General features: G+C 34.5%; 2 protein-coding genes across 2 annotated transcripts; both read right to left on the bottom strand.

Moving 5' to 3' along the window:
* Positions 1-1,821: 1,821 nt before the first annotated feature.
* On the bottom strand, positions 1,822-6,215 carry LOC122037805 (probable pre-mRNA-splicing factor ATP-dependent RNA helicase DEAH5). Its single transcript, XM_042597252.1, has 2 exons — positions 3,005-6,215; positions 1,822-2,436 (listed from the first exon to the last, which is right to left on the bottom strand). The coding sequence occupies exons 1-2, from the start codon at positions 6,052-6,054 to the stop codon at positions 2,043-2,045; spliced, it is 3,444 nt and encodes a 1,147-aa protein (XP_042453186.1). The 5' UTR covers positions 6,055-6,215; the 3' UTR covers positions 1,822-2,042.
* A 3,656-nt stretch (positions 6,216-9,871) lies between these two features.
* Positions 9,872-17,129, bottom strand: LOC122037809 (biotin carboxylase 2, chloroplastic; the record flags this gene model as incomplete). The annotated part of the gene is made up of 13 exons (XM_042597257.1): positions 9,872-10,179; positions 10,253-10,315; positions 10,397-10,443; positions 11,059-11,134; positions 11,290-11,396; positions 11,656-11,737; positions 11,816-11,908; positions 11,986-12,171; positions 15,080-15,139; positions 16,054-16,143; positions 16,533-16,604; positions 16,879-16,935; positions 17,031-17,129. Coding segments are annotated over 13 exons (1,089 nt in total), but the record flags the coding sequence as incomplete, so codon positions are not given.
* Positions 17,130-17,766: the final 637 nt, after the last annotated feature.

Here is a 17,766-nt window from a genome sequence, read left to right as displayed (position 1 = left end):
CTTTTGATCGTCACATTACCTTGCCTCTTGACCCCAAACTATCCCTAGGACTCCGTTATATGCCGTATCAAGGTCCATGATTTCAATGGAAATGGTGGGTTAGGAATATTATCTCTGGAGTGTGGCTGCTTAAGGACAAATTTTGCTTTCTTCACACCAATGCAAGCATCAACAATGATTTGAGATATATTGGATGGAAACCAGATCCATAATTCGTCAAAGAGATCAACGCAACCCACAAGACTATCTCTATGCATGATCAAACAGATTAAACATGCATATGCCATGTGAGCCAAGTAATTAAATAAATAGTCAAACATCACGATACATATCAATTTGGTAATATGAAACCTTGTAATCTATGGCATAAGTGGCACCAGTTTGGGCACTTGAACTGGAAAGCTGTCGATCTCATCCGACTAGGCGTAACTGTTTCTCATGTTCTTCGCACTTTAATTTTGATCGCTCTCAGGGACCTCCACACCTCAGTACTGTTGCACTTGTCACCCGCTCTGATCCTTGCCTTGGCCTCGTAGTAGGCGAGCTAGTACCAAAGCGAGCTTGAGGACCAAGGAGGTGAGGAAGAGGAGCTAGCTACTCGGAGAAGGGGAGGAGTGATGGAGTACGATGGGGCCCAGGGTGGAGATGTTGGCCTTGAGGGCATATTGCCGATGACGACCACGAGGTCCTTGGAGAGAGCGACGCCGACCTTGCCCTCCACGTTCTCCTCTTGTATGACGCAGGAGTAGCTGTGATCGTCGTGTGCAGAGTATAAATCCACCCGTAAAGTTTGAGAAAAGTGGTCAACTCAATCAAAATTGATTGGAATATTAGCTTAGTTTCATACTTAGAAATTATTTTAACGAGTATCGTCTTAGATTTTACTATATTTGGACATACTAACTATATTTACAACTTGACTTGATTTAATTAACTATAGGCTTATTCTTACCATTTCAATATTGTTCCGGATAAAAGAGGAGTAAGAAATAAAGAGTTAATTAGATATTTAAGAATTGAATCTTAACTGTGGTATATTGTAGTGGGATAATAATTCTAAGAATATTTATTATTTGGATGAGTTTTCATGAGTAATTTTAGATTTATCCTAATGATTGATAGAAAACTTTTATAAGTTGAATTCGTCATTTTTAGAATTAGTTGATTTATAGAGTTGGATGCTAGATTAAAAAAAACATATTATTTTCATATTTAGACAAGATAGGTATATTAGCTTTAGGCTCCTAAAAACAGATTATAGTATAAGGGCAAGTAAATATCGAACACAATTGCCTTTTATGAAACATGGCATATTATCCTCCTATTTTGATATCATTAAAAGAACACAAAATTTGTGCAGAAACCGTAAGGTTTAATATGATGAAATAAAGAAGGGCATGAATCATAATTTAAAATATGTACCTGAATGCTACAATAATGCTCCTCAAGATGGACAACATTATCATATTTGTCAGTAAGAGCCGACGGAAACATGATAGAAAGAGACGTTAAATTGCAGAAAAATTTAAATGAAGCAAAAGTCAGGTATCAGATTTTTTTTGTTTAATTATTTCTCATTATTATACAACTTTTATTTTTAAGATCAAATAAACACAATTGGAAACTGAATCGGGTTAGTATTTTTTCTTTAAAAAATTTAATATATTTGAAATCAAATGTGTTACCTTAGCTCTTTTATTCGAGTTTGACTGAATCAAGTTTGCGAGTTTTATTTCAGAAGATAGAACCAACAAATTTAAAATGTGCCTTCACCCAGAAACAAAACAATTCTGCAGATCACTGGCTGCAATTTCTCCACTATTGACCACAAGAATCTTTTCTCGGAATAGAATTCCAATCATATGTGGCTATAACAAATCAGTCTGTAGCTACTAATTCACTAAATACAGTATTACAGTTGGGAAGGGAGAGCCAAAGAAGATAAAAAAGGCTCAAACTTCAGCTCCATAGCTCACATTACAAAATGAAACCAAAGAGTTCCTAAAACTGGAAGACGAGACAGTAGAAATTGCCAGACAGCCTCAAGCTCGGCGCTTGCTCAAACGCCACAAGTTAGGCTCGTGATATGGGTCGTACAGCGGTTCGATACGCTCCTGGCGCTTACGTTTACTCATCCTATTTGGATCTGAAGACTTATACAGTCTTGGAGCTAATTCCACCAACCACTTGGGGTCGATGACCGTAACTTCCCTCGTGTATTCCTTGGTTGCCATGACAAGCTCATGATAGATCACCCAGTCTGGTTGCCTTTGAAATAGAGCACTGCTGGGGTGGATAAACACGGTTTGATTTTCCACTAGCGTCCTGTAGCCTTCTCGGGAGTCCTTCCTGGCTGCTTGAAAGAAGAAACCCGCTGTAATCGCCTTCCTTATCTTTGTGAAATTTTTTCCAGCACTAACAACATCAAGCTTGTATCTGTAATGTGAGGTAAATTATCAGTTGAAGTTTGGCAATGACAAGCAACATCAAGCTGAGAACAATATCACAGTTTGACAAGGACAATAGAAACCCAAAATATTTACATCTAGTATCATATGAATCATGACTTTCTCAAATGACAGTTTGCATAGACTACGTGAGTTGCAAGCTTAAATCAAAATGTAGTTTATCACATATATTTAGCGAAGGCCACGTAACAAATCATTTGCAAATTGCAAAAGAGTTGATCCATGAAGGAAAACCATGTAAACTAAGGCAAAGGACCTTTCTAAAAGCATTTACTATTCTATATTGAATCCAGTCAATGAATGGCTGCCTCCAATCAATCACATGGAATTCAATTACATCAACTGCATCAGTGTCAAATATCAGATTCTTCTCTCAAAAAATCAAGATTTCTCTACATCTCATGGGAGGGATGTGCCAATTTTGACAAATATAATTGCAGTAGTAAAAAAACAATGAAAAATAGACATTTAGTGGTGAATTAGCAAAGAATGTGAAAGAAATGACAAACAAGTCAGTTAGATAATGAATGACATACCTGTCCATGATACTAAGAAGCTGTTTCCTCACATCCTGAGCCCTTCTAAGCGAACGGGACTGCACAAAATTCTCAAAGCACCAAGGCCCTGAAAAGTTTTTAGCTTTCCACGCCTCGTAAACAGCAAGCAGTGTTAAGTGATCCCCTTCTGGCTGAAAGAATTTTGCTCTTTTTTGATCTGCCTGGGCTTGTTTCTCTCTCGGTCTGTAGAAAATGTTCCCAGTCGTAATCATTGCTATAATAGTCAAAATTTCATCACTGCATCCAAGGTCCACACTAGCGAGAAGCATTTTTGATAAAGGAGGATCCAATGGAAACTCAGCCATTTTTCTACCCAATTTTGTCAGGAGCCCTTCCTCATCAAGGGCTCCAAGACTATATAGTTGTTCCATTGCAGATATGAGGGCAGAAGGTGATGGAGGATCCATGAAATCGAAGGATAGCAAGTCATCTATACCCATAGCCTTCATATTGAGAGTCGTCATACCAAGATTGATCCTCTGGATTTCTGGAATCGTTGTCGGAGACATTTCGTTGCAGTAAGCGCTCTCTGTATATAGTCGGAAACATTTACCAGGACCTGTACGCCCAGCACGACCAGCTCGCTGCTTTGCAGAAGCTTGTGAGATGGGTGTAATAACCAGTGAATCAAGCCCAAGCTTCGGGTTGTAGACATTTTGTTTAGCAAAGCCAGGATCCACGACATAGTAAATACCATCAATGGTCAAGGAAGCTTCTGCAATGTTGGTAGCCACAACCACTTTCCGCTTCCCAGGAGGAGCAGGATCAAAAATTCTGGACTGCATTTCACTGGGAAGTGCACTGTATACCGGCAAGATTATCAACTCAGGCACATTTTTTCCTAACCCTTTCATTCTCTCATACAGAGACTGGCAGGCATGATCAATCTCTTCTTGGCCAGTCAAGAAGAGAAGTACATCTCCTTCAGGTTCTGTCAAGTGTATCTGCAAAACAGTGATAAGTGCTGCATCCAAATAATCGATTTCCGGTTGCTTGGCATAAAGTATCTCCACCGGGAAAGTTCTTCCAGGAATGGTGAAAATGTTGCAGTTAAAGAAGTAGCCAGAGAATTTCTCTGCATCCAGTGTAGCAGATGTCACAATCAACCGAAGGTCTGGTCTTCGCTTCACAAGCTGCTTTAGCAACCCAAAGAGAACATCAGTATGGATGGTCCTTTCATGAGCTTCATCCAACATAATTACTGAGTACTGTGATAGAGTTTCATCAACTAAAATCTCCCGGAGAAGCATACCATCTGTCATGTATTTGATCACAGTCTCAGGGCCAGTACAGTCTTCAAACCTAATAGCATAACCAACCTCCTCACCCAGGCGACAACCAAATTCTTCAGCCACCCGCTTTGCAACAGACATAGCTGCCACCCTTCGAGGTTGTGTGCACCCAATTTTCCCTCTTGTTGTGTATCCTGCCTCAGCAAGATACTGAGTCACCTGTGTTGTCTTCCCTGAGCCGGTCTCACCAATCACAACAAGAACCTGATTGTCGTGCACAGCTTGAACCAACTCCTTTTTCAATTTATAAATAGGAAGGCTCTGCCTTTGTTCCTGTATTGACAACTTTGATCTCTGCCCAAGCGTTACAGTTTTTCCATAAGCATCTTTCTTCCACTCCGGCATCTCATATGCTGACAATCCCACTCCCCTAAGTTCCTGTGCAAGATGCCGCTCGCCAGTTTCCGGCATTGGATCTTCCCACGGACGATTGAGATCTTTAGGAATTGAATCTAGCATTGTCCTCTGCTGCTGCTCCCTTAACTCCCTTCTCTCCTTGATGAGGGCCGACTGCAGCACAGCTGCCCTTCCCAAAGATCCCTCCGGGTTCTTGAAAATTTTGACAGGTGACATGTCAATTGAATAACGACTCTGCCCCTGCAAGAAGGAAGGTTTATCCTCATTGAGCTCAATCTCTATCTCCTCCTCAGCACCCTCTTCCTGATACAAGATTCCATCCTGATCATCATTGAGCATTGGATATTCATGGACGTTCATAACACCAGCATCAATGAGCTTCTGTGCCTCCCATCTCTCAGGTGAGCTCATTCTCTTGAGTCGCTGCCTTGATAGTCTGTCTTCATTCTCCTCTACAATAGTAATCCCTGAAAGGCCTAACCTCCTCATCGGGCCTCCATTTCCACTTGCTGGATTTGCCATATAAGCTTCATTTTGTGAGCTCTTCCTCATCGGAAGAAGATCTTTTCCAGTTTTCTGATCTACATCACTCATGGATAGCTTCTGCCCTGACACTGAAATGACCTTCACATAAACTTCTTGGTTCCTCTTAACTGCATCCTTTGCATTGGCAATCCTCCTATTGGCAATCTGGGAGATATGAACCAGACCTTCCTTCCCCCCCAAGTCATTCAGCTGGATGAAGCACCCTGCGTCCATAACCCGCGAAACTCTTCCTTTGTAGACCGCGTAAAGCTCTGGTTCATCAGAAGTTCTGCGCGGTTGAGCTGGATGCCTCCTCTCTCTGTGCTGCTCCTCCTCTTCATCTTCGTCATGAACTCTATAGTAGCTGTGCTTCTTCCATCTACGATCCCTCTCTCTGTCTCTATCCCTTTGTCCATATCTGTCTCTGTCCCGATCTCTGTTCCAATCTGGATTCCGATCTCTATCTCTGCCGCTATCTCTTTCCCTATCACGATCATTTCTGTGTAGTTCACCCCGGTCACGTTCGCGACCCCTATCGCGGTCATCTGGGCGGCAGAGAGCGGGGAAGGCGGATAATTTCTCGTCGTCATCAGGAGTGGATTTCTTGCCGGTCTTGAACGTGGGGGGAAGGATGGCGTGGATCATGGTGATGAGGGAGCGAACGAGGTAGTCAGGCAGATCGCCAGCCCCAAACTCCTTTAGCTTAGCTTCAAACTCATCGACGGTCTCACAGTTGCGGCCGAGATCGGCGATGAACTCTGCCAATATCTTGTCGCCGGAGCCAACGTGGGACTCGAGTTCCGTGCATATATTGGACAGCAAAGATAAGCGTTCCAGCTCCTTCAAAGTCTCCATCACCACCCGCCGCGGAATCTAGGGCTTTTGAGAACGAGCGAAAGAGAACGGAGAAAAGATACGAGACCGGCAAAATCTAGGGTTTTTGAGAACAAGGATCACCTCCCGCCGACGAATTCTAGGGTTTTGTTGAGAACGAGCGATAGTCAGGTGGGAGATCGAATGTTGATTTCGAGGGATTGGCCTTAACGTCTCTTTAAATAGGCTTCTAACGGAAACTGTTAAAGAGGAAAAAAATTCTAAACAAAGTATTCTAATCTAATAACTTATCTAAAAGAAGAATTAAATATAATTTTATTTTAAAAAAGGAAAAAAATAAAGATAAGATCTCCAAAGATTTTTTTAAATATGTTTATCTGAAATAGCGAGGTGTTTTAATTTTTTGTTTATTATTATTAAAATTGTTTTAAAATAATTTTGATAAAACAGCATTTTTATATTTATTAATGTTGAATAATTAAAAATTATTATTTTAATCTGTGAATGCGTTCCGGTTAAACGTGATTAATTTAAAATTTTAAAAATTTGATTTGATTGCGTTAGATGTTCAATTTTTTAAAATAAAATATTAATTAATTCTGTTTGTTCCGTCTCCATTTTAAAAGTACAAATTCGATTAAATGAATAAACTGAACATATCAGTCACGGTAATTTCAATAGAGTATTCATATTGGATATTATAATACTTAAATAGTAAATACTCAAATATTATTATAAAACAATATAGATAGATATTATAACACTCACATTAATAACGTTCAATTATTTAAACACGATTAATGAGTAGATATAAAGAATAAAGATAAATAAATACATAATAAAATTTAAAATAATTAATATTAAAATAAATATAAGTGTATGTTAATAGAAAGAAAACGTTAACAAATCATTCGTCCCTATGTCTCTGTTGTACTCGATTCTAGATCATCACGAGAGAAATAAATCATATGATAATCGATAGGGTAAATAATGGTGGAGTGAGTTATACAAGATCCAATAATTTACACCCTGACAATCTTACGATTTGATCCGCAATGATTTTTTTTTTTTTATATCGACCAACAATAATTAAACGGAACTAATTAACTAATCATATTTTTATTCTAATAGCATGTAACGATAGCATATTTTTTAAGAGAAAAAGTCTAAACATTATTCTAATTGAAAAAAAAATCTAGCAACTTATTTAAAAGGAAAATTAAATACAAACTATTCTAACAAAAATAAAGACAAAGTTTTGAAAGTTTATTTGAATATGTCTACTAGGATTGAGTATTCCCATCTTGAGCGAATCTAGTCCTTGTGAACACGTTCCATGTAAGGGTGAGTAAAAGGTCCACTAAAATCGATCAAATCAATTGAATTTAAAAATTAAGTTTAATTATTTCAAAAATATCAGTTAATTCAGTTTAATTAGTGGGATATATTATTTTTATAAATATTGTAGTGAGGGGTTTTAATTTTTATTTTTTTTATTATTAAAATTTATTTAAATATATATTCAATACAGTCAACATTTGATTAGTAACAATAAAATAAAATAAAATTTATTTAAATATAGATAATGATATAATAAGAAATAGAGTTTAATGACGTAAAATGATTCATACAGTTGACCCCATCTAATGAGAAAATTATTATAGCGAGGGGTTTTAATTTTCAATTTTTTTATTATTAAAATTATTTATAATAATTTTGATAAAACCGTATTTTTCTAAATTTAATAGAAATTTTCATGTATATAATTAAAATTATTATTTTTTTACATATTAAATATTTAGTTAATGCATTCCCGTACGAATGAGCAGAATGTTAATTAAATGGAATTAACCGATCGAATTTAAAAGTTTTGTTCGAATTAATTTAGAAGTTTATTTAAAAAAATAACAGTTAATTCAATTTAATTGATTTAGTCTTGATTTTACAGTACCTAAACTAAATATATCAATCGACTGTTATGTCATTAGAAATAGGATGATATAGTAAATGTAGGGTTGTAATCAAGTCGAATCGAGTTGAGTTTTAGAGTGTTCAAGTTTGTTTGATGTAGGGCTGTAGTGTTTAACGAGTCAAGCCGGACTTAAAATGAATCAAACCTTTAAAATGATTGTTCAAGCTTAACTTGATTTATTTTGTATGAACTTAAACTTGTTTGAATCTTGGCTTGAGTTTGGTTTGTTTAGATATTATCGAGTTCTCAATTAAAACTTCGCTTTAGTTTAATTCGTTTAAATGTTATTAAGCTCTCGATTTAAACTTCTTTCAGTATTTGAAATTTTTACTTGTTTGATTGGTTATTGAGCTTAATAATTTAAATTTATTTATTTTATTATTTATTTAATACATTGATAAGAATTTTATTAATTAACATGGTTCATGAATATTATTCACGAACGTTTGTTCACGAACATTATTCATAGACGTTATTCATGAATATTAACGAGGTAAACGTATATGTATTTAAACTTATTTATTTAATTGATTTTGTGTATATTGAATGAATATAAATAAATTTTTATCAAGTCGAACATTAAATTTATTCATTAATGTTTAATTTATTTATAGCCCTAAGTATAACAATTTATTATATCAATTAACTGCTATGTTCGAATCGAAGTTTAAAATTCCTAATTTGTGACTCACGCTCATTGCTCACATCTAAAGAGCAGTTGGTCAATCAAGTGTTCAATTAGTAAATCAACTTAATTTTTGACCAAATCAATCAATTTTTATATTGGTTCGATTCGATTTATCAAAATTGGTTCGTTCAGTTACTAATCAATTGCTTAGCTCTGGTTCGACGAGAATATATATAAACTTGAACACATATGATTCCAATGAGTTATAAGCTGTATAAGTAATATAAATTTAATTATCAACATTTAAGATGGAAAACAATAGAAAAATATTAGTTTTTTAAAATTCTTTTTATTAAAACAATCTCTCTGTGTTTTTTTCCTTCTCAACCAATCATAAACTGATTTTTTTTTAAAAGAAAAGAGTGTAAAATGAAATAAAAAAATAATAGATTATTAGCCACTGAATTAGAAAATAAACTCGAAAAAGTTTCCCGTGTCGGACTTGAGTAAACGAACGTGAAAACAGGGAATTGTAGCGTAGAGATAAAAATATTTAAAAAATAATAATAAAAGAGTTAAAATTTGAATTCTAAATAATATTTTAGAAACCAACTTCTAAATATGCATACATTATATTTCAAATTTATTCAATAAACAAATTAAAGAGTAGACGTTCAAAATTAAAATTAATAGTGTAAAATCTGAAAACATGGATTATAAAAAAAAAGCACTTCAATTTGTGTTAAAGAAGAATGTTCGAGCCATCACTGAATTTAGGTTGAAGAAAGTTTATTTGCAAATAGAATTCTCAAAAAGAGCAATAAAAGAATCGGAATTTGAATTCCAAATGAAACTAATTTCTTATACTTCAACTTCTAATGTGCATCATGTGTTTTAAATTTATCCGGCAGACAAATAAAAAAACATCGGACGAAACGGACTAACTAAATTAAAAAATATATATGCTACATGAAAATTCCAAAGAAATTCTAACTACTGATATTTTTTTCTTTCCTTTTCTTTTCTTCTAATGCAGGAAGCACTTGTTATAGACTTAAAGCTTGAGCTCATGGAATCCATCACTCTCGGATGAGTTCCTTGTTTTGCAGGTTAGCACAGAGACAACAACTGTCTTCCTTTCAAATGTAATTAATTCTTCAACACTAGTAGATTTTTATATTTCTCTGCGTTTGCTTCGTATATGAACATGACCTGAATAACAAATGATGCATCAGGTGTTAATTATTGAACAGTTTGCTCCTGATAAATATCATCTTATATGATTCTTGCCACATGAATTTTGCTATATATATCTGCACTATGAGATACACCTCCCTTTTTGTTTGAAAACAGAAGACAAAAATGATAGATTGTCTTTCATAAGAAAGAAAGCAACATGAGAAGAAGCAAGTAATCAGAAGGTTATTCTGGTGCCAAACTCTTATAACGCAAGCAAACCGCAGCTATTCCTTCAGAAATCCTGGTAAATCTAGTTGTTCGATACAGAAAGCTCTTTTTCTGATGTAGACAGGATCACCTTCTGGGGCTGCATTGGAACACAATGGATCAGTCAATTCACTTTGTGAAAACCTGACTAAAGGATTATGAGAAATACTCACTGCAGCCAACTCATTTTCATGCTTTGGTATGAATGCAGTGTCCACCTTTCCGTTTCTGAAATCCTGTTTTATATACACAAAGGTGAGAAATGACTAGAATTTACTACCTGAGTTATATTTAACAATTCATATTTTGCATAGTACCTCAATGTCAAGAATCAACTTATGGTACTCAATAGTGGTAGGTACTCCTGTTCAAGGGGGAAAAAATACTAATAATCTGTTACTCGAAACATATATGAAAAAGAATACACTACTACATAAACAAGCTTTTCCTTTTAATGTTGCCTTGTGCTGTAAAGCTTCAGGTCTCATACCATAATGACAACAAATTTCAAAACTTTAAACTCCAATTTTCATGACTGTGGAGAAATACAACAACAATAACCAAACCTTTATTCCACTAAATGAGATGTGGAGGAATAAGAGAATAAATTTCATTTGTGGTGATGTTTATACCAAATTTCACTTGAGTTTTACTTTGTGTACAGTAAATGATTAGAGGATTGACGGTAACAAAGTAACACGAAGGTATAACATAAAAAAGACAAGTTCATTGTCTATTCCAAGAATATATATCAGCATGCCAAGAAAAGAAATAGCAGCTAGACATGTGAAGGCAGAAAACTTGAGATTGGTGAAAACATTTTTCTCTTCCAAATAAAAATGTGTGAAATGAAATCATTCAGGCACGAAAAATCTAGTCATATACTCTAATATATTGCAACAGATCGGTGTTCTTGGTTGATGAAAAGCAACAACTCAATGAATTTGTTGAGTTTTTGATTCAGTGACGGTTTACTAACCAGTGATCATGGTGTCACACAGGGCCCTTTTCATTCGTTCTATTGCTCTCTCCCTGGTTGGTGCCCAAACAATAAGCTGAATTAAAATAAACCAAACTGTAAGAACTACAGGAAGCTATGATATCAATACTCCTTGTATAAGACGAGTCAGGGCGAGAGAGCCAAGAAATCTCACAACAGAACCAACAATAACCACCTTAACAAAATAATAAAAACAAATCGGTAAGGCACCTTCCCAAGTAAGGAGTCGTAGCTTGGGGGAACCACGTAACCTGGGTAAACATGACTATCCATTCTCACAAATGGTCCTCCAGATGGCAAGTACGATGTGATTTTCCCTGCAATTTGCATGATATCATACAGAAGCTTTTCTAGAATACAATAATTCAATATAAACCAGTCCAAAACTCAATAGTTTCGCTGGTCAGGGTGGATGAAGAAAACTTGGGATTGAAACACAGCTGGTCTCTAGAAAAATAGAACAGAAGGTGAAAAAAAAATTAAAGAGCCTAGTTATAGACTATTGAATTCTACTTTTTCAATTTATTAGGTGATATTTTTCAAATAACTAATTAAGAATCAAAGAGTAAAGAGTACCAGGTCCAGGACGAAACCCTTTGAAAGGGTCTTCTGCATTAATACGACACTCAATTGAATGCCCTCTCAGAACAATATCTTCCTGTGTATTAAGCAGACTATAATAAATTATGAGCTCAAGTAAATTGAGTTTATAAATGAATAATAAAATGTATTGCACCTGTTTGTAAGTCAAACTTTCACCAAGAGCCACACGTATTTGTTCCTCAATCAAGTCAGTTGAAGAAATCATTTCTGTGACAGGATGCTCTACCTGGTTTTGGTTGAAATGACATTTAATCATAACCTTCCAGGTCCATAAACTAGCACATGCATAAAAACTGTAAATACCTGTATCCTGGTGTTCATCTCCATGAAATAGAAAGAACCTCCTTCGTCCAAGAGAAATTCAACAGTTCCTACACCAATGTAACCTATAGATGCAGCAGCTGCTACAGCTGCATCACCCATAGCTTTACGTAGTTCTGGGGTCAAAGCAGGTGAAGGAGCTTCCTCTAGAAGTTTCTGGTTTCTCCTCTGTGAAGTTATTTCAGTGTACAAAAATTTAATCCTTTAGAACCCGTTTTGTAGGCTATTTCATAACATCGGCACAAAGTGCCAAAAAATATGTTAAACAGTCATCAAAATTCAAAATTTTACAATTAAAGTCATTGTTGGTTTACTAGCCAATTGAACACCAACCATATGCTGGCATGTGGCATAAGATTCACAGCCACATCACCTAACATATACCTGAATAATGAATCAGAAAGCAGCTTAACCGCATTCTGTATTTCATGCGACTTAAAGCAAAATTGCTACATTCACTTGTAGCATCACCAAGGTAATACAAAAAGCCTAAAATATTGAACACACAGCACTGTTACTTTGCATTCTAATATTTTACCACTTGAACCGACTTAAGCATTGGAAGATTTCACAATTAACAGGTTTACGAAGACATCTAGTGGACAAGGTTGTTAGAATTAAGATCCTATGAGGACCATATGATCTTAAGATCCTACAATTTCACAAAATATTTTCATGAGAAATTGCATTTGATATTGATAACCTTTTATTACATGTTCTATATTCCAATATCTAGTATTAATCAAAACATTTGATACTTTGCATCATTCAAATAACACAAAGTAATTTTATGAATTTTTTAAATATAACTACAAAGGCATTGCATTTTTACATAGCTAGAAATAAACGATAAATGACTTACAAAAGTGATTATTCTCCTCAAAAATTAAAAAGCAGTCTCATATAGTTGTCTTCGTAGTGCCACGGAATGGCAAAGATGATTTATTTTCAATGCATATCAAGCTTGAACTGCAAGAGAACATAGGATTGGATTGCCACTTTGTAAGATCCCAACATAATTACCATCCTACTTGGGAAATAGGATCATAGATCCTAAGGGTGGATCACAATCATGACTGTGGTGCTTCTATATTAAGGAACACCAAAAGCAATAATAAATGTCCACTATGCAGACTTGGGGATGACTTCATGAGCATTGTTGTGCATGGGCACGGTTTTCAGTCTATCAGGAAATCCAAAACCAAATCTAAATTGTAACTTTTGAGACCAAACATGAAACAAATAAGCTTCCAAACCCAACAAACCTATTGGTTAGGTTTACATTTAAAAATTAAAGTGATTTAAGTTTATTCTCTTCATAGGTACCTACACATGTACACATATGTTCTTAGCAGTTCAGTTTGGTTGGTTTACCCTAGTCATCACCATCAAGCCATGTTTGATCAACTCTTTTGGTCATCTTTGAATCCATATCAACTCAAGCTATTTTCATTCATTTTGTTATCTATTGGAGCTAAACTAAATCTCTTTCATATCTTGGTATTCTTATTTTATTGATACTAGTAAATATCAAACATCCATTTTATATATTTGTAGGCGTTGTTTCCTTAATAGCCCAACACTCTGATTCATAAAATATGGTCATACCACATATAAAACTTTCCTTTTAGTTGGGACATGACTATCACATAAGCCTCCAAAGCTCCTCTCTCCATGTAGGCAATTCAATCTTTATTCTTTAGTTTAGAATAGTCCCAAAGCAGAACTTAAATTTCCCTATTTTTCAAATTGAAACAAAACTTGTAAATCAATAAACAAATTTTTAGATTGGATTTGGTTTGGTTCAATTAGGTTATTCTTGGTTTCGATACCTGCCCTTGTGCATAAATGAGGTCACTAGTTAAGTTCTGCATTTGTCTTGTTAAGTTCCTCCTACACAAATGAAAGAACTTTTCACTTGTTTTTAATTTCTATGTCATATGGAAATAAATATCAATGTGTGATAGATGATGATAAGCATTTTTATTTCAAATACAAACTAATGTTAGATAGGCATGTAAATAATGATCATGAGAAAACCAAGTAACATCACGAGAGATTTGGCTCCCAACAAATCAGATTCAAAGTCGATGAGTTAATTTTTTATAAAGCTATGTATGCGCCAATTCAACAATATGCAAAGCACAATTTATTTATTTATTTTTTAAAAAAATTCTATAACAACATACTGAGATGAATACATTAACCAAGAATTCTAATTGGCTTAGTAGATGACAACTTGAAACTTAGGTTATCAATTGAAATTTGAAAAAATGAACTATGGAACATGCAAAAGATAGAAGGACCACAGGCAAAATTTCAGTTTACTAAAGCATCTTATAATAGAATCACAAGTTGTCATCATCATCAAGCCATGTTTATTCCGAAGTTGAACCACAAGTAAATACTAAATGTGTGGGAAACATAACCTTTAAGCTTGAGTAGTAATACAAGCTAATGAGATAAAAGAAGAAAAGTTAAAACAAATATTGAACATAGAGAAGTATCTACAGAGGTTATCTTTATTGAATACGTAAATTCAATTGAGCCCAATATGTTTTGGATCTGAAAAAAATGTGATCGCATCATAGTAAACAGGTTTAGGGAATACTAAGGGTTTGAGAAGAGTGGTTAACAAAACCATAGTTGATTGAAACATAAGCTTAGTTTCATGCTTAGAAATTGTTTTAACAAGTACTATCTTACATTTTACTATATTTAGACATATTAAATATATTACAACTTGACTTAATTTAATTAAGTATAGATTTATTCAAACAGTTTCAATATTGTTCAAGGTAAAAAAGGCATATTATCCTCCTATTTAGACAAGATAACTTGAAAGTAATATTGGTATAGTAGCCCTAGGCACCTAAAAACTAATAATATATTATAAAAAGAATTATTATAATGGTATAAGGGCAAGTAAATATCAAACACAATTGCCTTTGTATAAAACATGGCATATTATCCTCCTATTTTGATATAATTAAAAGAACACAATATTTGTGCAGAAGCCATAAGGTTCAATATGATGAAATAAAGAACAACATGACCCATAGTTTAAAATATGTACCTGAATGCTACAATCACGCTCCCCAAAATGGACAACATTACCATATTTGTCAGCAAGAACCTATGGAACCATGATAGAAAGAGAGGTTATATTGCAGAAAATTTTAAATGAACTTCGTATACGACATTATGGATAATTCATCACACCTACAAGAGAAAAATCCAAAGCAAAAGTCAGGTTTCAGATCTTTTGTTTAATTATTTCTCATTATTATACAACTTTTATTTTTAAGATCAAATAAACACAGTTGGAAATTGAATCGGGTTAGTTATTTTTTCTTAAAAAAAATTAATATATTTGAAATCAAATGTCTTACCTTATCTCTTTTATTCAAGTTCAGAAGCTAGACCCAAAAAATTCAAAATGTGCCTTCACCTAGAAACAAAACAACTCTGCAGGTAGGGTTGGTGCAGTTACATTAGGCTTGACACCCAGTATATCTTTTCATTGCGAGTTTTATTTCAGAAGCGAGTTTTATTTTTCATCCTTGCTTATCCATTATTTTCCAATAGTATATCTTTTCATTGCATTTGACCAAATTCAAGACCTTTCTCTAGCATAATGGACCTCAAATTTGACATCACAACCAGAAACTGGTAAATAAAGAGAGTTTCTAACTTTGTATTTATTGTTAACTATTAGATGGCCAATGGCATTAAGAAAGTTGTGAGTATATCCTGGAACCATAAAATTTTGCTAACTTCAAAGAATGGATGATTGGCAAAATAAATATTTGGATAAATAAAAAAAAAAAGCTTTTTCTCTCCGTATGCAATGTTACAGGATTGCATGCACATGGAAAGAAATATCCAAGTCCAGAAGTTCAACTTCAATGCATTAGAGCAACCAAAAGAATATAAAAAAATGCCAAACAAATTTCTATATACAGTTACATAAAGGAAAATCCAAAAATGAATGTTTCTCCAATGATCATGCCTTCATTTTTTGGACTAGACAATACATGGATACCTTACCTGAAATTCAATATGTCTTGGATTTTGGATATATTTCTCCAAATACACTCCATCATTTCCAAATGCAGCTGCAGCTTCGCTCTTAGCTTGCTGGAAAGAACAAAGCATAAGGTTTAGAGATCAGATGGTCATTACAGCTACATATCAATTCCAGGATGAATAATAGTGGAGAAACAGAATTAACATGATACTACAAGTTAAAACCACATTGTATCAGGTGGTAACTTTAACCTTATGTCACGAACTCAAGTATCTTCTTACCTCAATGGAAGTCCAGATTGTCAGATTATATCAACTTCAATCAATCTCATATTTTACAAATATTAACTGTCCCATCAGAATTATTTCCACCAGTTTATGATAAGAAAGGAATTAGAAAACCAGTAAGGGTAACTTGCATTTGCATGGCTGCTTGATGCGTTCTAGTGAAAAAGACAAACAAGATTGGTATTCACTGTACAAGTCTGGCATAAAAGTACCTGTAGCAGCTTCACAAACTCATCAGGTTCTTTAGCTAATCTCATTCCACGCCCTCCACCACCAGCAGTTGCCTAAGTGAAAGTAGGGAGAGAAAGAAGAGATTTAATAAAATACCCCCAAAAACCAAGTTAATTTCAATATGGAAAAATTTTGAATCCAGAAGTGAATGCTTTGGTTGTCATGAAGAAGAATGGACTGAGAAACAATGCATGTGGACACAAATAAACTAGATCAGACTAAGTTCACAAAAACCAAAATAATGGATTGTACGACTAAACAAATGTAAAACTGCATATTTTGTCGTATTAAGCACTTATAACTCTATCTCAGGAAAGAAAACAGTACCTTGATCATGACAGGAAAACCAATTTCATGGGCAAGCTTCACAGCCTCTTCTGTTGACTAAATTGCAAAAAAAAGCAATTAGGGATCAAATCATTTGAAGCAGTAACGATCACATTGAAGATACAAAACTGATGTCTTAGAAGTTCTTCTACCTGCACAAGTCCATCACTTCCTGGTACAGTAGGAACACCAGCTTTTTTCATTGTTTCTCTAGCTGTAGATTTGTCGCCCATTACCCGAATGCTGTCTGGCTGACAAAATAATTGAAAGGTTGGTTAGTTCCTGTATAAACTGCATCATACATTAGCAAAAATTGCATTCGATGAACCATTGAAGGAAAGTTCTACATCCGTCAGATTAAATATTGTGAACAGACAAACAAGAAATGCCCATTATCAAGAACATATGACCTTGTGCAATAAAATTGTTTTGCTAAATTCATTAGAACTAGTTGCGTGGTTATACGCTTGAGCATTTTTTCTTATTCACACGTGAAATCAACTAATAACACAAAACTACTCTAAAACACAAACACCACAAGGAGTAACCATCTAGAAAAATAGAGAAGAAAAGAAAATTGAAAATTAGATGCTTTAGGCATTGTTTTAACAACTTATATAAGATATAAGAATTGATGGATTTTGTACTGCAAAGAAACTGAGAATCTGTATGTCTCATGTTAATTGCCATCAATAATTTGAGGGGAATTTCATACCATATTACTTGGACTCAGGTACGAACATTATACAAGGTTGCGGATCCAAATATTTGACATTGCCATTTCTAAAAGTTTTAAAACAAGATCAATGGGAATATCAAGTACCCACTAGGAATGCAAGTGTCTAGTGTCTGAGAGTCAATATCTGGCACAGGTATAGTGTAGACAAA

The sequence above is a fragment of the Zingiber officinale genome, unplaced genomic scaffold (genome assembly GCF_018446385.1).
Source record: "Zingiber officinale cultivar Zhangliang unplaced genomic scaffold, Zo_v1.1 ctg83, whole genome shotgun sequence".
NCBI classification, from domain to species: Eukaryota; Viridiplantae; Streptophyta; class Magnoliopsida; order Zingiberales; family Zingiberaceae; genus Zingiber; species Zingiber officinale.
The sequence above is the reverse complement of the archived record's forward strand: the minus strand, read 5'-3'. Positions and strand labels throughout refer to the sequence as shown.

Excerpts from the sequence above, each read along its gene's own strand:
- LOC122037805 (XM_042597252.1), bottom strand. The coding sequence starts at position 6,054 with ATGGAGACTTTGAAGGAGCTGGAACGCTTATCTTTGCTGTCCAATATA. Across the intron at positions 2,437-3,004 it reads CTTCTTAGTATCATGGACAG|ATACAAGCTTGATGTTGTTA; the intron begins GTATGTCATTCA and ends CTCACATTACAG.